This window comes from Acipenser ruthenus, chromosome 25 (genome assembly GCF_902713425.1).
Source record: "Acipenser ruthenus chromosome 25, fAciRut3.2 maternal haplotype, whole genome shotgun sequence".
In the NCBI taxonomy this organism is placed as follows: domain Eukaryota; kingdom Metazoa; phylum Chordata; class Actinopteri; order Acipenseriformes; family Acipenseridae; genus Acipenser; species Acipenser ruthenus.
The window spans coordinates 23,375,427-23,403,124 of NC_081213.1; the positions used below are offsets into that span (position 1 = coordinate 23,375,427).

The 27,698-nt window shown below is 35.6% G+C and overlaps 1 protein-coding gene across 20 annotated transcripts in view; it reads left to right on the forward strand.

The window, feature by feature from the left end:
* Nucleotides 1-27,698, forward strand: part of LOC117413889 (calcium-dependent secretion activator 1) — a 103,595-nt gene that overhangs the window by 44,798 nt on the left and 31,099 nt on the right. For 5 of the 20 annotated variants that reach the window (XM_058999688.1, XM_058999690.1, XM_058999680.1 and 2 more), the window contains exons 7-18: nt 2,245-2,356; nt 4,592-4,731; nt 5,425-5,491; nt 7,994-8,102; nt 9,783-9,995; nt 16,265-16,401; nt 16,914-17,101; nt 17,663-17,833; nt 21,289-21,390; nt 21,745-21,808; nt 22,625-22,748; nt 25,981-25,998. In XM_058999688.1, coding sequence (XP_058855671.1) covers nt 2,245-2,356; nt 4,592-4,731; nt 5,425-5,491; nt 7,994-8,102; nt 9,783-9,995; nt 16,265-16,401; nt 16,914-17,101; nt 17,663-17,833; nt 21,289-21,390; nt 21,745-21,808; nt 22,625-22,748; nt 25,981-25,998 — 1,445 coding nt within the window. Of the gene's footprint in view, nt 1-2,244; nt 2,357-4,591; nt 4,732-5,424; nt 5,492-7,993; nt 8,103-9,782; nt 9,996-16,264; nt 16,402-16,913; nt 17,102-17,662; nt 17,834-21,288; nt 21,391-21,744; nt 21,809-22,624; nt 22,749-25,073; nt 25,143-25,980; nt 25,999-27,698 lie in introns of all 20 variants that reach the window. The other 15 variants (XM_058999697.1, XM_058999698.1, XM_058999694.1 and 12 more) reach the window with 5 other exon arrangements.

Below are 27,698 nucleotides of genomic sequence, written 5' to 3' on the forward strand. Positions count from 1 at the left end.
CTACTGTTGTCAAAGAAACCTCGTACACAGTCAGTGGCCACAGCAACCTCGGCAGTAGACCAAACTGAAAGCACCAGAGTTTTAGTTTACCTGGTAGAGCGCAGCTGTCTATGCTCTTCAACCCTTCCACTGCTTGTTGTCTAACTTCTCCCACACGAACTGTGTCCTTTAGATCCCCGTCGTACCATCTCCCAAGACTCTTCACTGGCTTCTCAGACACTGTTGGTATTGCCTCACCATTAATGAAGAATGTTTTATCTACTACTTTGCCTTTAATTATAGAGATGCTCCTTGATTTAGTGGGCTTGAATTGCATTTGTGCCCATTCAATGTTATTGGTTAATTTGCCCAATAATCGATTAGTGCAGGCTACTGTTGTAGTCATGGTTGTCATGTCATCCATGTATGCTCGAATTGGTGGTAGTCGCATTCCAGAAGCCAAGCGCTCTCCTCCTACTACCCATTTTGATGCCCTAATGATTACTTCCATTGCCATGGTAAAAGCCAGTGGAGAAATGGTGCATCCTGCCATTATTCCAACCTCTAGGCATTGCCATGTAGTGCTGAATTCTGAAGTTGAAAAACTGAATTGCAAATCTCCAAAATAGGCTTTCACTAAATTTGTTATTGTCATCGGTACACTGAAAAAATCAAATGCTGCCCAAAGTAGTTCATGTGGCACTGAACCATATGCATTAGCCAAATCCAGGAATGTCACATGGAGCTCCTTCCTCTCCTTTTTAGCTGATTGAATTTGTTGCCAGATCACATTGATGTTTTCTAAGCAACCTGGGAAACCTGGAATGCCCGCTTTTTGTATTGAAGTGTCAATGAAGCAGTTCTTTAATAGGTAAGCTGACAATCTCTGAGCAATAATGCTGAAGAAAATCTTGCCTTCTACGTTTAATAGGGAAATGGGACGAAACTGACTGATGCTTGTAGAATCTTTTTCTTTAGGTATAAAGACTCCACCTGCTCGGCGCCATGCTCTTGGTACAACCTGTTTTTCCCATGCCACTTTCACCAATTTCCACAGAATTCGTAGAACTCCTGAAGCACTCTTGTACACTCTGTACGGAACTCCATTAGGCCCTGGAGATGATGAAGCCCTTGCTTTTTTCACAGCTTGCTCTATTTCTTTCCACTTAGGTGCACAGTCCTCCATTTGGTATTCTGGTGGATTGATAGGTGGGATGTCTGACGGAATTGACATAGGCTCCTGCCTTTTTGAATCTGTATGTGTTTCCTCCAAATATCTCTCCAGCTCAACCTTAGATGCTTTTAGTGTGCCATTCTTCTCACTGGTGAATAACTTCTTTACAAATTTGAATGGGTCTTTATAAAAGTTAGCTCTTGCACGCTCCTTCTTTTTGTAGCGTTTCCGTAGGCGCTCAGCTCTGCGCAATGTTGCAAGCTTATCTTTTATGACCCTTTGTAAGAGATTGAGTCCCTCCTTCTGACTTTGTTCTGCTCTTCTCCATTGGTTCCTCAGCTGTCTCCTTTCTCTAACTAAGCGTTCAATCTCCTGCTGCCGTCTAGATAGCTTTAAGTGATTTTTTTTACAGTACAGCCTATTTTTGATGTTTGCTAAGTAGCTTTATTTACTTCAAGTGTTATTTTTAAATGCTTTATGCTGTACACTGCTTAGTGCTTCATATGTGGCCGAAGACCAGTTTCTAATGAAAAAAGGATGCCAGTGTTTGCTAATGTCATTTGGCAATGTGTTTGGATCACCTTTGCAAATTAGAGGTTTTGAGTTGGAAAGGGGAAAAATAACAGTCACAAAACAGATTTCGCTACCAAGGAACATGTTACAGGAATGGTTTTGCTGTCTTTCCAATTAATAATTGAATGCGTGCACTATCCTCAGGCTTGTGATGCGTTTAATTGTGTAATTGTTTCATAATAAGTACACCTGAGGCTTCTTATTAGAATAGTAGTCGAGGTGATTTCTATATACAATACTGTAAACAAATATGGGCTTTAGAATGTTTTTATACAAGGACCTCAAAGGAACAATACAAGCCATGGAAAAAGACACTGCCATATTGCTGTATTTGTTAAAATAAATATGTAGTGTTAGGTTACTGTCAATATAAAATCCTGAATAAAAGGTGTAACCTGGTTTATTTAGGTTATCCCTACTGTGTAGGAGGCAGTCAGTACTGTAATGGGACTCCAGTTACAATTAGCGCTATTTTTTTTTTTAAGTGCTTCTAACACTGTTCCATGCTTGTCTTTCAGCTGGGGAACTCAAGGTGACTTTACCAGCACACACCCGCTGCCCGCTGTGAAGGTGAAGCTGTTCACAGAGAGCACTGGGGTACTTGCTTTGGAGGACAAGGAACTGGGAAGGGTAGGACCCTCTTTTCTAATTGATTTCTTCAACAGTGGGCCCAGACGCACCCGTCAAGCATTTACTTTTTGGAAAAAGAAAAAACAAGCTGCTAATGTTACACTCGTGAAATAACCACGGTGTAGGTATGAAGTTACTGAGTTATTATTCACAGTTTTATAACATTCATATTTTTTTGTGTAACTAGCTCAACAAGTTTTTTTTAAAAACAGTCCATTGCCCAATCACAATAAAATATACCTTTTATATATAAAATTAAGACCATAATAATATGGTAAGTTCTTCCATTTATTCCAGGTTGTGGTACCTTAAAATTCAAAAGCCCTGCAAGCACAATGTGAAATGCTGTCTTACCTACAATTAAGGGTAGCTGGGATGATTACTTCTATTGTATTGTATTGATGCTGTACCAGGGAATTTAAACACCTGGTGGCAGCTTGAACTAACTTTTCCTGATAAAGGGGATGTGAAAACTGACTTGTCTGCCTGCCAATACTGAGTCATACTGCAGGCTCTCAGATGTCTGGCAACATCAAAGCCATCTACAAGATTTAGTACTGAATAGATTTTCTTTGACAAATGGAGTCTGGCCTTTTAAAATATTACAAGTGTTGGCATAGTGTTGACTACTATTACAAATATAGTGTTGCCTAATCTCTTCTTCCTGTGTAATAGATTTTGAAAATGTGGGAAGCCTGTTTTAACATTAATAAAATTGTGTTTCTGAGTATATCATGAAAAAGTTTTTACATTTCAGATTTCTTTCGCAGCAACATCTGTCATATGCCATGATAGATGTAATGTAGTATGAAGCTACTACAGCGGTCTTGGTATTTAATTTACTGTATACAATTACTGTTGCAGTAAGCATTTTACAGACATTAAAAATCACATTTTAATGGTGTCTTAATTACAAAAATGAAAGCAAGAAGCCATTGAGTTCCTTCATCCCATATGACACTGCTGCCCCTGACCCCAGGGAGACTGTATCCTATCAGCCTGATCAGCTACTGTCTGTAGTTTAGCACTGGCAAACTCTCGAGTGAGAATAATAGGCACATCTACTGCGACTACCTTACCAGAAAGAATGAAGACACTAATTCCATAACTGCAGTCAGAAATGTAAACATACCACCAAGCTTCAAGATAGATCAGGGTTGCTTGAAGCAGTTCATAATGCTGAAAAACTACTGAAAGTAATTTCAAGTGCTCTGGAAAGATAGGAAACAGGACAACAAGGTCCAGTATGTCTTATAGGTGTTGCTATCTTATATAGACGTGATACCGTCTCTTTAAGATATGCTAATGGCATGACAAGATATGTATTTGAAACATGATGGCCTTGCAAGCTTTTAAGCATCACATAATTCATTAAGCAGTGCACCCTATAAAAAATACCCCCCCCCATTAACTGAACTCGGCAGTGAATATGGGTTTTAAATCTTTACGACACTGGCAGCACTCGCTATCAAAGCTCTTAGACTTAAAGATGAGTGCAGCATGTTAAGAAGCTTTCAAGGTGAACTTTAAAGGTTTTTATGTGCAGTAATGTACAGCTTATTTCATTTTTATTTTTATTTATTGTTTTAAAATAGATATTTGCATTGCCAATGCAAGGTTTAAAAAAAATATCTATTTGTAAAAGAGTTCAATACTGGTTATTGGTTGTTAAATACAATTATGAGTATATAATAATTTAACAACACTATGATTGAAGAGTGACAAACAACTCAGATGCACACAAGGGTTGTGACAAACATGTGTCCATGTGCAGAAGCATACATGGACTGGGAATATTGATTTAACATGCATGACTCATATTAAATGTACACTCTTAATACACATTGTATTTGGAATATGTTCCATAAAGGCACATACTATACACTGTATATACTATATGTACCTGTATAATATCTTCCAATCATATCTTCAGTTTATATCCAGAATGGGGACAAAAGACACGAGGGGAGGGATTTGTTCATGATTTGTTTTCTAGTCGAGCATGGTAGTAGATCTATGTTGTAATAGAAAGCTACTGAAATATGACAACTGTTTCATTCTGTATTAGAATATGCCTTATTAATTATAAAGAGTGTCAGTCTGCCTGGGATGCAGTAAACCATAACACATTTATGAAAGCGCTTGAACCAGTATACTGATAAATAATATATATATATATATATATATATGTGTATTTTTGTAATGATTGTTATGTAAATTGTACACTTTGTCCAGGTCGTCTTGCATCCAACGCCAAACAGCCCTAAGCAATCAGAATTGCACAAAATGACAGTTTCCAAAAACTGCCCCGATCACGACCTGAAAATCAAACTGGCTGTTCGAATGGATAAGCCTCAGAATATGAAGCATTGTGGGTATGTTTCTACAGAGTAATGTAACAGTGCAAAGAGTCAGTAAGGCATGTGGCATTGAGATGAAACAGCACAGATAATGCTACTGGAATCAATCCACAAGAGGGCACTCTAACAGTAGCTCGAGTCTAGTACAGTTGGATCACACCAGCAGCCAGTCACACTTGCTGCCCTCCAGTGAGTTTATCAATATACTCTAGTTGCAGCTGGCTGAACATTAGCTCCCATTAAAATAAATACAGAAGGAAAGATCCATTAGAAGTGGTAATTATCAGTTTTATCAGCAGGGGGCAGCTACATTTTATAAGGAGAAAATACTATTGGCATTTCTGAAGAGCCACTGGAATTGGTGTGAACTGAGCGATATGCATTTATTTAACATTTACAATCAGAACATAGCTACAGTATCTGATTTTGTTGTAATTCTGACAGGTAAAAAGGTAGAGGATCAGGGATTGCAGAACATCTAATACTAGAGATGGTACTGAACAGCTGAATAAGATGAGTAATAAATACAAATTGATTTGACTGGGAAACAAATGGAATTTTTTAGAGACTTGATAACCTATCAAGATTGTTAACACTTGATTAAATTAGACAAGAAAGGTTAAGCTTATTTTAAACTCCACATAATATATAAGCAGGCAGTTAAATTACTTTTAAATAAATATGTTAATAGAGCATTATCTTTTTCAGGTACCTTTGGGCAATTGGTAAAAATGTTTGGAAGAGATGGAAGAAAAGATTCTTTGTCCTGGTGCAGGTATGTGAGATTCAACCCATCTATTATAGTAACGCAGGCTATTGTATGAATCTCTGAGACAGGGCTTGGCAACATCCTCCAGTCCAGGTCTTTATTACAACCATGCTTTTAATCCAAGCTTTCAGCATGTCCTAAAGTATTTCATTAATTTAAACACCCATATTATTAATATTTTTGCTAAGCAAAAAATGTTTAATAATGTATAGGAAGTTAGTAAACTTTTTGTCTTCTCATATTTAATAAAAGTAATCTGCAGTCCAGATAATTGTGGATACAGCAACCAAGTTTCCAGTTGCTCTATAGGGTAATCTCTGTGCCGGCTTCTAGGTCAAATGACAGTGCTTAGCTCAACAGTGCTGGGTGGTTAGCTAGCTTCAGAGTGCTCATTCCCATCAGTCTTTCTAGTTACATGCAATTAGTGACAGATGCCAGTTTAATGCAAGCAACTGTTTCTTTCACACCTTTTGTTTGTTTATTTATTTCTTCTTTCTCTGCATCTTCTCTTTATACCATGTACAGTCTCGTGTAAGTATTTACCATCATGTACAGTTGTATTTCTTTCTTTCTTTCTGTTATTATTGTACCTCTATTTATTTTTATATTATTTTGCTCCATTTATAGAATATATATATATATATATATATATATATATATATATATATATATATATATATATATATATATATATATATATATATATATATATATATATATATAACCGTGTATTTCACTGAACAGTTCCTAAGCTGACCAAATACTTGACTACCAGGCCAGTACAGTAGGTTGTTTAACAGGTATGAATAAAACACAAACTGTGAATGTTGAGTTGCGTTGCACTACAAGTACTGTGGCACATCCCCTCTGATGTTGCTGGGATGTGCGGGGTCCCCCTTCTGGTGATAAGGTGGATCATGAGACAGAAAGTGTTTTGTTGGTGTTGCTGTCAGAAAGGTCCATTTTAGTTTTGTGGTAAAATAAAATTCAACACAAATTAAAAAAGGTATTTATGATTTTCAAGTTGTCTAACCTAATATATCAATTTCTGGCTATAGATTTACAGTTTGAAGATATTCTATACTTTTAATGTTGCCTTTTTAGAATCTCTGTTCTGTTGCCCCATGGGGCACTTCATTTAACCTTTGTCCCACCTCTATATTACCAGATGTCTTACCAAAAACCCCTTGTCATAACCGGCTAACATTTGTGACATCATGTAATTTCAGGAATATTTCTCACAAATTCATGTCATAGTGCTTTACCCAGTTCTAACCAAAATCCACGTGTAGTGCCCTGGGTGGGTGACAAAAGTTAATCCAGGTAGTTTATTAATATGACGAATGGCCTAAAATTGTGAAGCCCTATCTCAACAAACCAGCCCAAAGCATTTCAATGGCTTGAAAACAAAATTCGACATGCAGTTATACCATATCACCACAGTGTGTCACCAGAGTATTGACTAAAATGCAGCCACACTCTGGTTATTTAAAGCGGGAACTAATTAGAACAGAGAGGTTACAAAACAAAACACACCACTACCCCAGTACAGAAAAACATTAAAAAAACAAGTACTATTTTTTCAATACAATTTCCATTTAATCGATGGAAACGTAACAACACAACACAGTTAGGTATATAAATGAATGTAAGCAAGTGTATGAAATCTGTTGGGTTTCTCTTTTTAATACCATTGGCAGAAGTATATGCAATATTGAAAAAAATAACAAGGTTATTTAAAAGAGCAGAGCATGTGGTATAATCAAAGCAAAGTCATTTAAAATCCTTTAACTGTCAGTTTGACAGTAGGTCACTAGCCTGTGGGATGTAGAATCCTGTGTTTTATTATAACAGCTTTTTAGTCCTTGACAATCCCAAACTTTAACGCTGAATACAGTTTGGGGGCCTTGATGTGGCCTGATGGCGTCCCGAAGGCGCTTGAGAGCTGGCGAGCCCGGCTCTCGCCCTGCAGCTGGGAAAGCTTGCATCAAGAACATGACATTGAATTTATCATGTCACACAGAAGCAAACTCACAGGAGTGAGAGCTGCCACTTGCAGAAGAGGTGACGATTGCACTGATCACTGGAATTTCAAAATTGCCTTAATATGACTGGCACCTAGCAATCCAGCTCACATTGTTTGTGACAGAGTGTCACTCTTGGACTCGTCTGGGCTGAATGACAGAGCTGGTGAAACATCAGTACAAGCCACTCTGACAGTCCTGGCTATAGCATATAGTACAGTGTGCAGACCCCTATAGTGCCTTGAAAACCCCCTCTTACCATATTAACATCTGTAAGGTCTTTGTGATGTTAGACGTAGATTATTCTGCGCAAGAACCAGAAGTAGTGTCATCTTTTTTATCCCCTCCCCCCCCCCCCACCCACGAGATGTTTAAAACCTCTCAGATCCTGCCTCCTTCTCTACTACTGTGTTCTTGTTCAAGAATATGTGCTGCCTATGAAATGATTGTGTGGTGACATGGTTTCTCTTGTGTTCTGTTTTAGGTTAGTCAGTATACCTTTGCTATGTGCAGTTACAGGGAGAAGAAGGCAGAGCCACAGGAACTGCTGCAGCTTGATGGATACACCGTGGATTACACTGACCCACAGCCAGGTAATGCAGCAGGTTTACCTCAAAAGCCTCAACACAGCATGTGAAAACAATTCTGAAACCTCTGAAAATCACTGGTGCATCAGTGTTACTCATGGTCTCATATTATTATTATTATTATTATTATTTGTTTATTAGCAGACGCCTTTATCCAAGGCTACTTACAGAGACTAGAGGTGTGTGAAGTATGCATCAGCAGAATCACTTCCAACAACATCTCACCCGAAAGAAGGAGATTAAGGGACCTCCTGGTTACATGTCCTTTTCTTTAACCACTGGACCACACTGCCTCCTGAAGTTTGATCATATAGTTTGACCACGGATTTGAATTTTTTTAAACATATTTGCTTGGAAAAAACATTGAAACAATGATTTTGGACACAATGCACATATTTATTTGCAAATCTCTTCTCTCAAGTAACTTCAACTAAATATACATCTATAGAAACAGCAGGGTATAAAATATGTGTTTGATGTTTGAGCTGATGTTGATTTTGCACTGCAGGAATATAAAAGCTTTTTAAAAAAGAGTTTCCTAGAACAGCAACCCATGCGAGCGCCTAGTAAAAGAGTTGTTTATTGTACAGACGTTTTCAGTGTGTTAGTCAGTCTGGAGTATTGTACTGTAGGTAATGGTAAGAAATCAATGTGATTTGAGTAACATAAATACAATCTTTCAGCTCGAGGTGGGCATAAAATGCTTAGATTTCATGACTTCTTCAGCATTTAAAAATTCCAAACAGCCTGCTTTAATAGATCGAGAAATGACCCCATATGTTTCAGCACACTTGAATCATTGGATTAGTTCACCCAAATGACATTGAATGTTATGTAATAAGGAACAGAGAAAATAACAAAAAACACAAACTAACCCAAGCACTACAACCTATAAGCCATATTCCTCTAGTTCTGTCCCAAAGTCTCTCTAACACCCTGGAATCTAGATTCCTTGTGGACAGCAGAGCTCTAAACTGTATATACAGTGGAATGCTAAGAGTAGAACAACCACAATCCCCCAGCGAAATGAAGACAAAATAATGTAAAACTTAAGAAACCTAAGGGATTGTTTGTCTTCTGAGCTTATAGCCACCTGAGGGAAAAATTACCCAAGGCTGTTTAGGCTTGCTCGGAGTCGCTGTTGTGCCGGAGCCATCACATTGTGCTGCAGATAAATATATGCATGTGTGGAAGGGAGGAAAGACAATAATATAAAAATGTATTATTGATATGTAAACTCAAGGGATTGTCTGAAAAATCTGACTTTCCCTTTAATATCCTTCTCACACTCACAATATTTGTCTGCCCCATATTTTTCCATGCCCTCTCAGTTGTCTTGCCTTTGGAAATAACTGCATTAGTGATTCTAGTTGTTGAAATTCTTTCTGGAAAAGGATATTGATATTGGCAGTGGCAAGGATGTAATGTTGGTTGGTTGGATTTGGAGCTAACGCGTGTATGACAAATGAAAGCCTACCATTTATGATATAGTGAGTAACGTGCGAGCCAATTACATTCTACAAGTACTTGGGATTAATAGTGAGATGGGGCTGCATCCACCTAACTACATCCAATGTGTAATTTGTGTATTACAAACCTTGAAACCAGCTACTACCCATAAACATGCAAATTCTGCCAACATTATTCCAACTCTAAATAAGTTTACAACTCCCTTTTTGTTTTTAGGGTTGGAGGGTGGCAGAACTTTCTTCAACGCAGTGAAAGAAGGAGACACTGTGATCTTTGCCAGTGATGATGAACAGGACCGTATTCTATGGGTCCAAGCTATGTACCGAGCCACTGGCCAGTCCCACAAGCCTGTGCCCCCCACCCAGGTCCAGAAACTTAATGCCAAGGGAGGAAATGCGCCCCAAATGGATGCCCCCATTTCCCAGTTTTGTAAGTAACATAATATTGATTCAGCCTTTTACATGTCACAGTGTAGTGTACCATTAGGCAGCCTTTTTCATTTCACACTGAAATACTGTATAGACAGTTCTGACATTTTGAAGTTGTTACATAGTTGACCTGCCTACATATTCTTTTCTTTTCAGAATTTGTATCCAAATAAACTTGGAGTTAGGGAAAATAAACACATCACATTATGTAGTTTTATAATTATCACAGCTGAAATGAATATACAAATACACAATCTTTAAGGACTTAATAAATGTAATACTAAGATAGCTTAAGGTAATGTCCTATTCAGAGCTCAATTATTCATGCACAATAACATTGTATTGCAAATAGTGGAGGAACGCTATGCGATATGTTGCTATTAAACATTGCACCTGTAAGATGCGTACTGTACTGATATCCAAGAGAAGGTAAGAGTGTTTATGCAATGCAGCTCTTGTATTTAATCATCTTACATTTGCATAAGTCATTCATGGTGTTGTATGAAAATGGTCAAAAGACTTCAATGTTTATTATTAGTACATTGCAAGGAATTACTGTACTTGACTTTTATAAAATTGTATATGGCATCTGAATTTTTGAGGGGAGTGATCCATTGTGTATAATATTAAAAGCCTACAAAAATAGATCCTGCTATTCATAAGAACTGAATGTCTTTTGGTGTGCATCCTATCAATATTGGAGTTTTATACCGTCATTTAATGTAGCTTAATTGTATTTGTTACTTACCTAATGCCTGCACCTTTTGTTTAGAATAAATGGGTTGTAGAGAAAATATACTTTTCATAATAACATCCATTTTCCACATATGGTTTGTTGAAATTGAAAACAATAATATCTGTGAACTCCTAGGTAAAATGAGGTTCAGTTAATAGGGAAAATCCTTTGATTGTTTACAAGCTTTCTGCTATGTGATTTACATTTTAGAATACCAGATTCAATCATGGACAAATTAGTAAGTGACTTTACTAAATTCCAGTGTCTATTTTTTATATGAAGTATATGAATTGTAGGTTATTTAAGTAACAGTCAAAGGATACACTATTATGCAGAATGTTAACATATATATATATATATATATATATATATATATATATATATATATATATCTGTATGTTGTTTGTTCATTTATTTCTTTGTCTTAATAATATATGAACATTTACAATTTTGTAATAAAAATAACTTTATTCCCTAGTCCAGCTAATGTCATTCAAAGTTTACTAATTTAACAAAACTCATTTATATTTCTTTAACTTGGTCATTTTGAGTGACATTGGCCAGAAAAGGAGATTCACCACTAAGAACTTTGCTGCAGAAGATTTGTGAAAATACATTGTTGTTGTTTTATTTTAACTGAGATCTCTATTTACAGTCGGAAATGCAAAATAGGGTTTATTTGAATGATCTAAACAATATCTAAGAAGTACTGAGATACACCCTTAAAACAGAACGATTATAATGCAGAAGTAAGGGACTAAAGATTTTTGGCAGTGTTGCAAATACATTTTTATAAAGGTTTGCAACATTTCTATGTGCAGGTTCCCTGTAAACATCAAGTCAGTTGTCTCAACCTTTGATAACAGTAACTTAATGAAGTCTTAATGATGATGATGATGATAAGAAGAAGATTACAATACTACTACTATGACTAATAATAATAATAATAATAATAATAATAATAATAATAATAATAATAATAACACAATAAGCATTAGTAGTGTGCAAGGTTTTATTACACAATGATATTTGGCTTCAGGTGAGTGTTTCTGCCAGTATCAATATTTTCTCTCACTTCCCACGGCCCAAATATTTTACAGTAAGCCTTGTTTTTATTTTATTTTTTTCTTGAGTAATAACAATACTAATAATACTAATACATTTTAGTATGTACTGTAAAAGAAAAAGACCCAGAACAAATCGTCTGCAGCACAGTGTTCAGTGTAAGAATGTTCCGGAAGGCTGAGGTTGTGTTTTAAGTTGTGTTTTCTTTTTCATGTTTGACTTGTACCCTTTCTAGTACGTTAGCTGCTAGGTTAGGGTTCCTGTCTGCTTTCCTGAGCCTTGTTGCTAGTCTTTATGTTATTCTGGTTTGTTCCTTCTTACCCTGCTAACTTCTAGCTGGACTCAAGGGTAAGTGCTTCCCTGTAACTGGCACTGCTCAGATAATCAACCTGGATTATCTGACACATGCAATGTGCCCTTTTCTCTTCTCAGATATCTCATGATTAGAATTTGTAGATAATTCTTTCTGTTAATTTCCTCAGTTTAGGTTTGAAATAATGTATACGATTCCATTCATGCCAGTTAGGATGCATGCGATTTTCTTTCTTTTATTTTTTTTTTTTGTTTGCATAATTGCCTTCTCTCTACATTTCTATTGGTGTCAAATGCTCCTCCTGGTAAAGCTCATTATTACCAGTTCCTAGTCTTCATTCAGACGGGTAAATATTAATTAACAACACAATAATAGTGTAAATAAAACCTTTGTTCTGTGGAATCCACATAATTGACTGTTTAGTTCTGGCAAACAGATCATTTTGCACCATGAAATTATATCTTTTTTTTTTCAACAGTAATGTGCGTGCTTAAAGCACCTGCATGGTTACCATAGAGATTTTTTTTTTCAAATCCACGGCTAGTTCAGTTGACACAAGCACTTTAACAAAAGGGTAAGAAATTATCACATTATCAGCCTTGAAACCGAACCTCATTGATTTTATGGATTTAAAAAGTAAATGTTCTTTATGTTCCAAAAATGTATATATAATAAAAATAATCCCCATACATGTCAGCATATATTTGTAAGTTATACCTTTTATGTTATTGTTGTTTTGGTTTATTTTTTGGTTATTTTAATGTAGTGCAACAGGAGTGCCAAGTTTATATTGCATCCCCTGAACCAGATTGCTGCATTAATATAGCTCTGGTCTCTGGTCTCTGAAATAATATGAAAGAGTAAAGAAATAAAAAATAAAAAGTGCATGTAAACATTGCAATGCGCTTAAGAACAATCCAATGGTTTTGTTTTAGTATTAAACACCGGTTTTATTTAGCCTGACCTGAACTGTGTTTGCAGACCTAAATCTGAGAAACTCAAAACCAGTTTGCAAATCTTTAAACGTAGCTGGATAAATCTATGAATGCTTTACTTAAGGGAGCTGAAAGTTTACAAGAGTTGGCAAATATGTATTTGGAGTATTCTGAATGCTAATGAGAAGGAGCTGGTGATGCCATCTCTCCTTACCATAAAATACTCCTGTTTTCCTATAGATGTACCTTTGGATAGCAGGCAGAACTATTTTGCCACCCTCAGGCAGGATATTATTATTTTTTTTTATTTTTTGTTTGGTGTTGGATGCCTGATTAGGAAACTAAAAGTGTGATGTACTACATTCATTGGTGGAAATACAGGATTTTCCCCATTTTTTTGGAGAATGAAGCCACTCTGGTTTACCTCTTCACATAATCCCCATGTATTTGCACCAAAATGCATTGCTATCCTATTAGAGTATTTCAGTAGTGGTATGCTTTAAGTGTTTTTTTTAGAAAACCATAAATATACTGCAACATATTTTAGTATTGTCAACTTGCAAACGCTACATTGAAAGGAATGTAATACATTCAGTATAGCGATTCAACAAAAATTACAGTTTGCATGCAATTTCAAAGTACACTGTAAATCACCATATATGTAATCTGAAAAAGCGCATGTGACTTTACTATATTTTAATTGTAACTGTATTACTAAATCATTCTAAACGCTGAGCAAGGCTTAATGATAGTGTTTTATTCATAAAAAATATATATTGTTTGTAAATATTCTATGTAAGAATACATTTTCTGGCCAGTAGTTGTTTGACCCAAACTATATTACTTAATCAGCATATGCCCTAATACATGTATAAAGTACAATGTCCTTATAGTGACAAAAACATTATCTACAGTGATATACAGTATAATTCATCTAACTATTAGTAAGTAAAAAAGGCATTCAGTAATTTGCTTGAACTGTATATAAACACTTATACTGTCTATACAAAGCTACCCCTAATTTAAAATCAATTTCTTAAAGTCTGCAGAAGAGCCAGAATCAAATCTCAAGCTTTTCTGCAAACACTGTCCTACAACACAGGCAAAGCACGCTTTGTTGTTAGTTTTCTGTCTGAGAAAGGGAAACCTATCATGCCACCTTGCCCTTCCTGTAGCAGACTGAGCTCAGCAGAGCGGGCATCATGGTTTAGGGGGTCCAGGCCCCAACCAATCACTCCCCTGATGTTGTTGAGGGTTTGGGGGGGGAGTGGTAATAACAGGAAGAGGAGGACCAATCCTTAAAAAAAAAAGTAATAAATAAAAAATGTGTAGAATAGCCTAAATGTTCAAGTCAAGACTCTTCTAGCAAGTATCTATAAATGAATAGCTGCCATCAATCATTGTCATTTCATTTCTTGCTTTCTCTAGATGAGGTTGACTAGTGTCATTGTCTGTTACTGTCCAAACCCCATCTTCATTCTTTTAATGTCAAGCAGATATGACAAGCACACATTTAACCAGATGAGAGGGATAGAAAGTCACCTGTTTTTCCAGATTTTTTTCAACTGCATCATATCATTGCAAACGGTTTGGGATATTCTAATCATTTACCTTTGGACAGCTGGGCAGGTTACTACAGAGCTTTCAATGGGGAAAAAAGTAACAAATCAAAATGCCATCATTTCCTTCTGTTAATTTCCACATGAAATTAACATGAAAACAAATAGTACAAATGGTGTGATAATAATGTATATGGATTTTTTTTTTGTTAAAACAAAGTATGTTTTGTTTTAATAAAACATTTCCTTTCTAAGTGATTCGTATATGTATATATTGTATGTTCAAAACCACACTAATCAGTTTTTTTGTTTTTTTATTATTATTAACATTTAAGGACAATGGAAGAGCATCCTACAGTGTAGCTATTATAGGATGTTTAAAGTGTCATGGAGGAAATCAATTATTAGGATAGAGTAAATACTAAACAAATGTTTTCCGAAGATGTTTTTCTTTTTTTTTAGAGTATAAATATATTTAAAGATTACACAATTGATCAATAACAACATAGTCCAGGGTTTGTAGTAGGTTTGCAAGTGTAAAGTGTCAATAAACGCTATTTAGACAGGTTTTTGGACAAAAGGCCTTTATAGTTACTTAATAAGACAGGTGCCAACATAGTCTACTTGTCCGGTGTAGAAAAGCAATAGAAAAGGATGTGGAATGCAGAGCAGGGATTTTAAATCAGCTTTATTTGTTCAGGATTTGCAGGGACTTCATGTAATGGGAAGCTCACTTCATGTAATGGAAAGTGAAAATGTGTCTTTTAATTTAGTTACCCCTTAACGAACAAAGCAGCACCCCAGGGGGCAACCACTTGACCACTCCCAGATTGTATTGGGCATTTTGTTTCACTGGTAGACTTAGTGTATGTTAGCTACACAGGTTGAGATTAATTAGTTAGGCCTTTGGAGGTAGTGCCTACAGGCCTCCCTTTGAAATGAGAAGTGTGAATGCACTCAGGCCCTTAATTCATAGTAAATGGCAGACTGTAACCCTTGCTGTGTCAATTCTGTTCGTCTTTTGAGATGATTAGCAGAACAGGCACTATGTCTAACTATTTTCTCAACCAACTCCAACTAATTATGTAAACCAACAGTTACAGTAAACATCCTTTTGAATTTTTGGAAAGTTATTATTTTTTTACTACTGTACTATACAAATTCTGTGTAATTACAAATTCGGCCTTTTTAAAAAAAAAATATATATATATTTTAAGTAACCTTGCTTAGCCGATTTAAGAATTTTTTTTTAGCACACAATTCATGATTTGTTAGGCAAACAATGAATGAAATTCACCAATATAGAATGGCAGAATCTATTGTATTAATGTTAAAGAGAATGCATTGTATTTCATCTTTTATAATAACTCACCAGTGTTTATAGAAATAATGAAGATATACACACATCTTTGTTTACTTAAACCAAATAATACATGCATGACTGAAAGAACATGTTGGTTGTACGTCATTAAAAATTGCCAAATTGTATTTTAGCTAAGTTTATTTGCTCTGTTTTGATGCAAGTTGACAATGAAAGTTTAACACTACAGTATGTACTTTGCAGAAGAGTAGAATAAAAAGCACTGTTATAGGTGAGGCACACTTCTGAATTAATTTTATTTCTCTAAATCCTGTTGTTTTCTATGTGCAATGACCAAACAGATGCAGACAGAGCTCAAAAGCATGGAATGGATGAATTTATCTCAGCTAATCCTTGTAACTTTGACCACGCTTCACTTTTCGAGATGGTACAGAGACTTACTTTGGACCACAGGCTTAATGACTCCTACTCCTGTCTGGCAAGTAGAAAGAACCCCATTCTGATTCACTGTCTCCACTGTGTACTGGGGTTATGGCTGGGAGTGAATGCTAAAACACCTGGCATGTTTAATCTCTCATAGTTTTAAGGCATATGTACAGCTGCTTATTTTTAAAGCATTTTAAAGCATCATTTAGCTTGTGGTTATAATCATATCATTTCAATTTAGTTGTATACAGTCATTCAAAAATCTGGACATGTAGCTGTTTTATATTTATTTTTAATTAACGTTAAAGTTGTCTAATTGTTTTTTGGTTTTTTTTTTAATCATATTGTACATACAAGATTGAAGTGTTGTATACCAGGGTAAAAACCAAATATTTCTGACAGACTGTATGCATGTGTTTCACAAATTCTTTAACGTAAATTTCAGTGGTAATATTTAGCTAGAAAGGTTAGCTAAATATACAGCATCTTATGCTGGTAATTCATGCAAGTTGATATTTGATGTATAACACAAACAGTGCAATGAATCTGTTTTCTTTTAAACAGGGCTGGTTCAGTCCAGGGCAGGTGTTTGTTCTTGATGAGTATTGTGCCCGAAATGGAGTCAGAGGCTGTCATAGACATCTCTGCTATCTCAATGATTTACTTGAACGAGCAGAAAATGGAGCAATGATCGACCCAACCCTGCTACATTACAGCTTTGCTTTCTGTGCTTCACACGTTCATGGCAACAGGTAACTAACTGCAATCTGGAATTAAAAAGGGAAGACTTCTGCTTTGAAAAAATGTGTTACTCCTGTTTCCTAAGATACGTATTCTTGTGTCCTAGGGCTGGAAATATATATTATATATATATATATATATATATATATATATATATATATATATATATATATATATATATATATAAACAGTATAGTTGGTAAACGGTAAGGATTAAATTATGTTTTAGTGTTTTGGGGATTGCTATAGGGGGAATGGAAATAGCAGTTGAACGCTCAGATCATATAGAAAAATAAAAGAGCATTAAAGAATAGTTATCTGAAAATGTGGCACTAGTCACTCATTACTAGCTGCAATACAACCTCCACTTCATGCCGCTCCTTTTCCTATTGCTTTACTTTTAATCTTGCTTTTGTTCTTTCGTTATGTTTAATTTATTTTTCTCTTTGTTGTCTTTTTCATGATTTCCCAGTTTCCTTTGTTTCCTTTATTTTTTTCTGTTTCTTATGTTTTTTCTTTTCTTATGCTTATCTCATAATGTCACTAACAATCACACCACGCATAACCAAAAGTCAGAAAATGCCAGATTTACTTGGTGGGTTTCTACAAAACACAGAGGCTGAGGGGGACAAATCACAAAACCCCTCAGTCCCTGAGCCTGAGGCTAACTCAAAAAAGGATTTCAAAAAGGATTCTAAAAAAAGAAAGGATTCCAAATCTCAACCAGCCCCTGAGCCGAAAAGGTAAGAAAGAGTTCTTAATATGGTCTCTACTGAAACCCAAACATGGATTAAGAAGCCGCCACGTTGATTAAAACAGATGCTCAGAAAGCTAACAACCTGTGCCGTAATATTTCTGCATATAACATACTGCTCACTCTTGGATAATACAAATGTTAACTCCACTACAGTTAATGAGGTGAAATGCCTTTGTTACACAAAGAGAACAAGAATATCTCCATGTAAAGCTTAAGGCTAGTGATAAATCCCCAGTTCCAGCTTAGAAACAAATATTTAATTCATACATAGTAAGTACCTATATTTTAAAATCTACATGCACTTCCACGCATTTATGAATGTGTACGACGAGCAGTGTATTGTCTTTTAATTTCAAGCCTCTCATTATTTAAAAAAAATAAATAACCAATGGATTTTCTCTTGCATCAGACTACTGACATATGATACAAATCTATGATAGTAAACTATATAGAATCTCTAATCATGCTTTTATTTAACCAAATTAAATAATGCAATGTACCTGCATTTAACATCCGAAAGTCAGTTTTGGGCGATACGAAAACCCATATTGCTATGTTTTATAAATTATTTTGTATCTAATTTTAAATGGCAGTTGAGGTTATCTGTGTACTTTGAAGTGGGACTCATTTAATAGATGACTTTCACTGCACATGTGTGCTAGTTACAAGTTGGTCTAGCATAGCTGTTAAACATGGTTGGCGCTTGTTAAACAAAGAAGTCACTTCTATTCTGATGAGGAAGGTCAAATGAAGACAGAGCACCATGTGGCTATCAATCTGCTGCTCCAGTGATAGACAGTGATGGAGTTGAGGTGGGTTGTCTATTTGTGTTGTGTTATTATCAGGTCAGACAGTGAGACATCAGTAGCTTGCAGTCAGCGAGAGGGTGCAGGGAGAATGTGATTCAGATGGTACAGGACAGCCTGGAGGTCAGGACTGACAGAATGACAGGCCATCACGGAGAAGAAACTAACTAGCCGCTGTCCGAGGTCCTGCTGTACTTTGCGGGCTCGCTATCTGATCAGTGACTGAAACAAAAAGTGGCGCTGTAAACATACGTGTTTAGCCAAGCCCTGACCCTCGTTACACATTCAATAACGTAAAGCTCAAGTGTTATAAAGTGTTAGAATTATCAACGTGCTTTTGGGTCGTGTTGTTTTGTTTTCTTAAAGGTGTTAGTGTGTTTTTAAAATGAATGTGACTCTCACTAATACACATAATAGTATTGTGTTATTGGTTTTTATGAACTAGGTATTGTATATTATTATCCACGAACTTAGGCCAGTCATGTTTTCCCTGAAGCACTTTTTAGTTTAATCTGTGGAAACTTGGCAGAGGGATGTATGAAATTCATAATAATAATAACAGCTCTGAGCGAGGTTTCAAAACAGTGCAAGAAATTAAAAAAAACGTTCTTTACACTCAAGGGTTAATTTAAAAATATTAACTTGACATGAAGTACGCTTTTATTTTTGCTAGCTAAGCTATTGTCTCGAAGGTGAAAATGATACCTTTTTATGTAAAATTGTCCTTTTATTTGCAAACTCCTCCCATCTCCAACGAAACTGATATATTTGCCATACCTATGTATGTAGAATTTGACAAAAAAGCCTTGTAAATATTATTATTTGTGACATGGTTTAAGATGGGTGATTGTGAGGAGAGTAAAGTTGACAGAACTGATGCTAACCACTGTGACAATAACTTGAAAAGCAACCGACATGACATCTTTCTCATCACACTCCCGAAAATGTCATCTTTGTGAAGGACAGTGAGAAAATGGTTTGCTGAAAATCTGAAAGGTAGATTCAAGAGATGCGCCTCATGTCAGATACAGTATAGTCTGCAGCTGTTTGAAAAAGAAAGTCGCGCCGATTGTGATGGGTTTTAGTTGGCAGGCCCTTCCAGACATCCATACTGCTCCAAAAATGGCTGCGGCTGACCTGTAGAATGCAGTCGCACTCCAGCAAAGTTTATTCATCAGAGCTATTCAGTGTGCTTGTAGATACGTATTTATAGATATAGTTAAATATAGATACAAATAGAGGAAATTAAATCATGTTGGTTGTAGAGTCTGTCATGAACAGAAGTTTCAAATGGATTTAATAAGAAAGTAATTATGTGTTTTATTTATGAATTACAATTGCATACAGTCATAAGCTGCTAGTGGTTAGCAAGCCAACCAGTCCAACTATTAAAAATCTTTCCCAAATACTCTTTATTTCCCCAATATATGTTAAATATTAAATAAACATTGTACAGTGTAACCTGAAAGGTTTGTTCATTTAGAAATTTGAGGTTTACTAATAGTAACCCAACTGCCTACCAGTAGTGTATTCCTTTATTTTTTAAATCAGGATTTCTTGCAGTTTTACCAGACTGCAAGGGACTAGCAGAAAGCAATTGGTCAACAGTTCTTCAGTTTTTAATTGAGCCAGACAATAGCCTCCAATACGTCTTCTTTACCTTTTTGATCTGCAGATTCTTTCAGTTTCCAAGAACGCCATCAGTCAGGGAGTTCATCAATTTAAGACATTTCTTCCTTAAAGGTCACTGAAACACTACAGAATAAATTGCGATTTTTTTGGAGCGCTCGGGTTTTGAATCGATGCCTGTAAATAAAGAAAAATAAAGCCAGCCAATTAACCCCTGACAGGAGGTTTATTAAAGGTTTTGTAATCCTTTACTGGAGCTTTTGTGTTGCCAAACTATTCTAGTGCTGGGGATTTACACAGCTTAGGCTGCACACTGAAGGAGGCCTATACGTAAGTGTTCAGTTTATTCAATTGAAAGGGGTCTTACAACACAGAAACAGACACTGTGCTCACAGAGACTGCACAGCAAACCTAAAAGCCTTGTACTTTGCTTTTGATGGACAAAACTTGTAATGATGTTTGCCTGGACTGTTGGCTCCTTCCGTGAATGTATTAAGATGGCCCGCTACCCTCTTATTCTGGATTTCAGGATGATGTAAATATATGCAGGAACGTCTCGTATTGTTCTTGTGCTGTTTGAATGAATAGAGGAAACACATATTGTGATTTCAATTTGCACTTTACCTTCCGTTTTACAAAACAGACTTTGTCTCAAATGCAATCCATAGGGGTGAATGGCTTAAGAAAGCCTTTAGGTTTCATATTTGGCTTGTTTATTGGTGGTAAAACAGACATGTGTTTGGAAGTAATTAGTAAGCAGATTTGACAAAATCCTTCACATTTTTGTTAAATGGGGTTGAAATTAACACCAAATGAATTCCCAAATATTTTGGTAATATAACTATTTTCTCAAGAAATCACCCATTCAGTACCTTAAGATAAGGAGACCTGTACCCACCCCACCCCACCCCACCCCACCCCACCCCCTAATTAAGCTTGTGTTAAAATACAATGTTACTGGCTGGGTTGTAAATTGTGTTGTTATTTGAATCTCATTTCCCCCCAGGCCTGATGGAATAGGAACTGTGACAGTCGAGGAGAAGGAACGTTTTGAAGAGATAAAAGAAAGATTGCGTTTACTTCTAGAAAATCAGATCACACATTTCAGGTATGTATTGCAATAGCTGGATCTCTGGGGCTGTATCTTCACATGCATACTTTACATACATTTTATATATATATTATATATATATATATATATATATATATATATATATATATATATATATATATATATATATTGGTAATAATAATAATAATAATAATAATAATAATAATAATAATAATAATAATAATAATAGAGCAAATGTACAGTTACAGCCCTTTTCATAACATCCATTCCAAGAGGCCTAACATCACAATATAACTATGTCTCCATGTACTTTGTGAACCCCAGTCAGTTCATGTCTTCAGTGTTTCCATCATATTTTAATGGGATTTTTTTTTTTTTTTTTTAAAACAGGTATTGCTTCCCGTTTGGTCGGCCTGAAGGTGCTTTAAAAGCCACATTGTCTTTACTAGAAAGGGTATGCAGCCTCTCCATTGCCTTATGTGTAACAACTCCTGTAAACTGATGTAAATTATAATTAACACTAAACTGTTGAGAAAGAAAAGTAGGCAGACTGACCTAACAAAATCAAATTCCTACCTGTCATACACTTCCATTCGCTACATACTGTAGGTGTCTGATTTGCAGTTTTAAAAGAAACACATGTGACAGCAAACATTATTTTATAACATGAAATTTGGTCCACACACAATTCCCTTGTCTTACTGTCGGACAGTCTGTTACTATTGCACTTCCTAAGTCAGTTCACCCCAGCAGCGTCAAAGCATGTTATTGGCTGCAATTTCTGTCAGTCATTTGGGGGAAGCAGTATTCTGGGGACAATTTCACTCCAGGTGAAAGGACCAAGGAAGTGCAACTCCTTAATGCAAGGCTTGCCAGAAGTATTTCCAACAAAAAACACCACCATTTTTCTAAAAAGAAAACAAAACGTGGGTGCTAAAACAATTTGAATAATAGGTGATTCATTTAGGAGTGCCTACATGTATCATCTCTTTATGAAAGCTTGGCCTTCATTTGTCAATTTGTTTAAGATTTTGATACATTAACATAATTTTCATTTCAGCTTAATTCAATTGTAACACTTTGTTAAGACTACCTAAACAATATTTTGTTATTTTTAATTTCATTTAAAAACTGACAAATTAATATTGGTGTTTGTTCTTTTAGCATGCTCTTGTTGATGTTTATTTCAATAAAACACCTGTGTTGAAATTGTTATTTTAACAAGAGACCATACAGATGGAATACGGTATTCATTTGTTTTGCTGTAAAGGTTCTAATGAAGGATATAGTAACCCAGGTTCCACAAGAGGAAGTGAAGACTGTAATCCGCAAATGTCTTGAGCAAGCTGCATTGGTTAACTACACTCGACTGTCTGAGTATGCCAAAGTCGAAGGTAACTAGATTTACATTTTCACATGTCAAGAACACTTTATAGCAATGCATAATGTTGGGAAAGTAAAATTTACTTTTCTTTTTTTTTATCGTGCCAGAAAGAATTTACTTATCGTAACTATCAAGGTGGTTATGGTACCAGAAATGTTCCTGATATGTTTAGGTGCATAAGTAAGGATGTAGAATTGGTTGGTTTAGATTTTTGTAAAGTTAGCCATACAGGTCCAATGCAGAAGTGGAGAAGAAGACCAAGGGCCTGCTTTTCTACTGTGGGCAAATTGCCCATTTAACACATTTACTATGGAGGGAGGACTTAGCTGTGATTTGCCCATAGGAGAATATAGGCCAATTTGGATTTTGAACTTGGGTGAAAAAAACTGTATTGTACACATTGAATTAATTTATCCACAGGCGTTTAGAACAGTTTCTAATACTAAGCTGCAAGAAATTATGAAAACTGTATTACATATAATGCAAGGTACTATAAAAGTGCATCCAATGGACAACCACATATTGGTGCTTTACAACATCACCACCTACAGGATTAACAATTCTGCTTTTAGTTTCCCACTTAAATCCTTTGCTGGCCAATACATTTGACATTGAGAAAATAGGCATTAGGTATGGGAGCATACTCTGGGAAGTAAAGGGTAAATAGACTATTGATAATCAAGACTACTGATTATCACTGAATTGTTTAGTTTTTTCAAACAAAGACATTTAACACTAGGTATTTAAGGATTAAAAAAAAACCTTCCTGCATCCAATACATGTCTCTAATACCACCTGAAAAAAAGTTCAAAATGTCCTAGCAAGGCTATACTAAATCAAATCAGGTATTTCATGTTGTAAACTGAGCTGGATCGTTCAGAATTTGTGGTGCTTTTATTTTTGAGACCATCTCTTACAGTGTACGACTATGAAACTCACAATATATAATGTATGTATATATATATATATTAGCCTGTGATTTTACCAGCAGTGGAAAAGCTGGGAATTCTAATGATAAAGGTGAAAATTGTGTACCAGTGGGAAAGAAAACAACTTTCTTGGCAATTTTACATTGTAATATTTGACATATACTGATAATTAGGCACTTAAATGATACCAACACTTGACAAGCTGAAGAGTGGGTGTAAAACAATGTAGGTATATTATTGCTACAGCTTCTTAGGTGATTGCATTTTAAATATACTTCTGGTACAATTAGGAATTCCAAATACACTGTTCAAGTAACAATGGGTTTTGAAGACATGATGGTGAGCACATGCCAGCAATGGGTCTTTGAAGTACAGTATACGTATGTTGACTGTATAGGTTTGTTAATGTAACTGTACCTTTTGTTTCAGATCAGTTTAATAGTGGTGTAGGCCACATACACAATATTAGAGATGTGTAAGTAAAAATGCATTCAATTCCAATATAAAGAGCTCATAGTGGATCTTAATTCCCTTTTGTGCCTCAATTCCTCCTGGTTTACGACGACCTGATCTCTTTCACACAGTGACTCTTAGGTCTGGGAATACATTGAAGCAACAAAGGTTTTTTCCAGCTCCCAGTTCAGAGAAGTACCCCATCCCTGCTCACTACCTGCTCTCTTCTGCTTTTCCTCTTTCCTTGTTTATTGGCTTTGTCACTTTTTTATGCACTTTTATAAAAAGTGGTTATGATGCCAATTTACAAAGCATGCTGGGATTGTTTTTTTGTAGACAACCCAACATCTACCAGCTGCATGTTCAAGGTTTTCTTTTATAGGCATAGACGTCACATTAAATTGCAAAATTGTTCTTAAAAACGGACACTAAAATTACCTATTTAACACTTATTGTCTAAAACAATCCTACATATTATATACGTGTATACATATACAGTACATGTATATGTATTCACTGTATACACTCAACATCTTAATGTGACTTATTTGATACCTATTTCAGTCAGTGTCTATAAAGAAATACCTGTAGGTGCTTAAGATACTGAAGGCATCAACCCTTAGTATCTTGGAGCCTAACCTAATAAACTCTGTCTTCCTTTACCCATGATGTTTTTGCCATAATATATTTGCTAAAATCTGATAGAGATTTTTACTCCTCTTGGTCACAGCCTTCTTTGTGACACATGGGCATGCTGAATGGTTAATCCAAACTGTCAAAAAACAAAACCAAAAAAAAAAAAAAACCCTGACATGATTCGCTTTTCCTTGTTTCCTTTCCCCAAAACACCACAACTGTTCTCCTTCTGACCTAACATACAACGATTTTCCTCTGACCTCTAACCTCTTTACCTCTGACCTAAGCCTCTTGCATGCCCAAATCCTCTTTTATAGGGAAAAAGAGAGAAATGTATGAGCATCCTGTCTTCTGCTTGGCCTCTCAAGTGATGGATTTAACCATTCGTGAGTACCTACCTCATCCTTTCCACCCTGTCTTTCACTCTTTCTGTTTCCCATTTTATCCAACGAGTCCCAAAAAACCCCCCCACCGATATCACTTTTCTTGCTTCAAGTCTCTTTTTGCCTTTTGTCTGTTGCTTCTGTCTGTGAAACCAAGTGTGAGAAGTCCAATCAGTTCTTGTCAACCTTAATCAGGAATTCCAACTGATCCATTTGTTTGTGAGACACATGAAATATCTGTAAGCTTTTTGCATTAATGTTTATGTCTGTGAATTTGAATGCATTTTTACTTTGCTTCTATGTATCCCTCAGTTTTTGGAACACTTGTCACTGGTACACAATAAAGAAAGTATGACCGAGTCTTGTACACTGGGAGCCAAAGGGATTAGAAAGCCGCACATGGGAATACAAAATGAGTTCTGTGTATATACTGTATATATAGATATATACATATACATCTGTATTACGGATCATGAATTTGTCTTGTGTTGTGATTTATTAAAAACAGCTTTTTTGTCTTCCTTGTTTTTCTTTTTTAATTTATTTTTATTATACTTTAACCTTTTTTTTCTCAGGCTGCTATGACAACATTTGCTTTACTGTATTTGGAATCTAAAACTGTGTTTTCATTGCTTGGCTTTACATTGAAGTGTGCTCCCTTTGTTGGAGAACATTGGTGATATCCATTGATATTATAGGTTGGCAGCTGGCAAGTGGTGACGGAGTGGTTAAGCTAAGGTGCCACCTTCTTTAAGGACATGCATTCAGATTCACTCTCTCATTAATCTTGCATATCTATTCTTCCTTCTCTTCTCTCCTCCTTGCTCTCTCTGTCATGTAGAGAATCAAAAGGATCCAGGTGAAATATTATGTATACATTGTAGCCTAGTTCTTTTTTTTATATATATATATATATATATTGTTTTCTGCAAGTTTTTTTTAAGGCTCTTAAGTATTGCTCTCCCTCCCTGGAGATGCAAAAACACTTAAAGGGTTAGTTTGTGCTGTCTGTATATGGCATACAACATTGGCAACATATAACGAAACAAGGAAATAACATGTTACTACAGATCTGCAAGGCAATATTTCTTTAATAATGAAGTCTTTAGTATTGCTTTTGGCTTTTTAATTATAGTGCATTTTTTGACACCAGTAGGTCACATGCACATACAACAGTATTAGGTTTAATATAGCAAAATCAATACAGTCTTTTTTGAGTAATACATAAGAACATAATACATTATTAAAAGGCAGTTTAGTTTAAATATTCTACAGATAATGCAGGTTTTTGTTGACCATTATCAAATTCTTTAAAAATCTTGATAAATATTTTATTTGTTATTATTTATTATTATTATTTTGTAACTGTCTATGTTTGTTTCAAGTTGATATTTGCCTTCCTGCAGCAAATCAATAATTATTCAGTGGTTATCTCTGCTTTTGCAAACCTCAGATTGCATCCTGTACTGATTGGATAATCTGTTGTCCATATTCAACCACTGAATAATATACATACCCATTATATTCTTAACCTATTAGCTGATTGCTACCTAAATAAAAAAACAAATAAAGCAGTATGCATTGATATAACCTTATTAACATATACAGGTGTGTAATAAATCATCTGGGCCAAGGAAATGGAATTACATATATGCAGACAATAAGTGGTTTTGCTTTTACTTTCAAGTCATTTTACAGTATTTTCTTGCACAAGTCCAGGCTTATCCAGTAGGTTACCATTGAGAAATTAACCAAAGCGATGGTTCTGGCAGGGAACTCACTTTAAACTTAGTTCAAATCATGTAAATAACAAGCACATGTTAGGCGCTTCCAATACCAGACTAAATCATCAATCTAATAGCTGGGTCCTTATTCATCCCTCAATAAACAATATGTCCAACAATCGGCAAGGAAAGGATTTCTATTTTACCTCAGTCCACTACTTCTGTGCTGTGCACCAAAGTTCGCCTCCTCCTCCCCAGCTGCTTTTTGGCTTCAGTTAACAGGGGAGGTCAGCAATCTTGCCCCCCTGCCCATGGCTCCTCTCCACTTATCTATGAGCTAATTCATGGGTAGGGGTACCTCAAAAGACGAGTCCAAAGGCCAAAGAATGTATCATAAATAATGTGTATTGTAGTGGTGTTGTTTAGTCTGCTTTAATAAATAATCCATAATCTATTGCATGAGTTTTCTGACTGAACCTTAGTAAGTAACCCAAATTAATATACCAAATCAACACACGTCTATCAGAGGAAGTGTTCATTCATGAAAAGCCCAATCTAATCATTTTCTAATCTCCTTTCAATACAGTCCTTTATTTTAAACACTGTAGGACTTTGTAATGTATTCATTTGACGTGAAATCCTAAATATTCATGTACGCATATACAATTAACTGGACAAGAGTGACTGGACTGCTGATTTCATTTTTATTTTTGTATTGTTTTTTTTTTTTTTTTAATTTCATTTGACAGACCAGAGCTGTAACAGCAAGTATAGTAACCCAGGACACCGCACTCAGTGTGTATGGGTGCTCATCTTGGCTCTGGAGACACAGGAG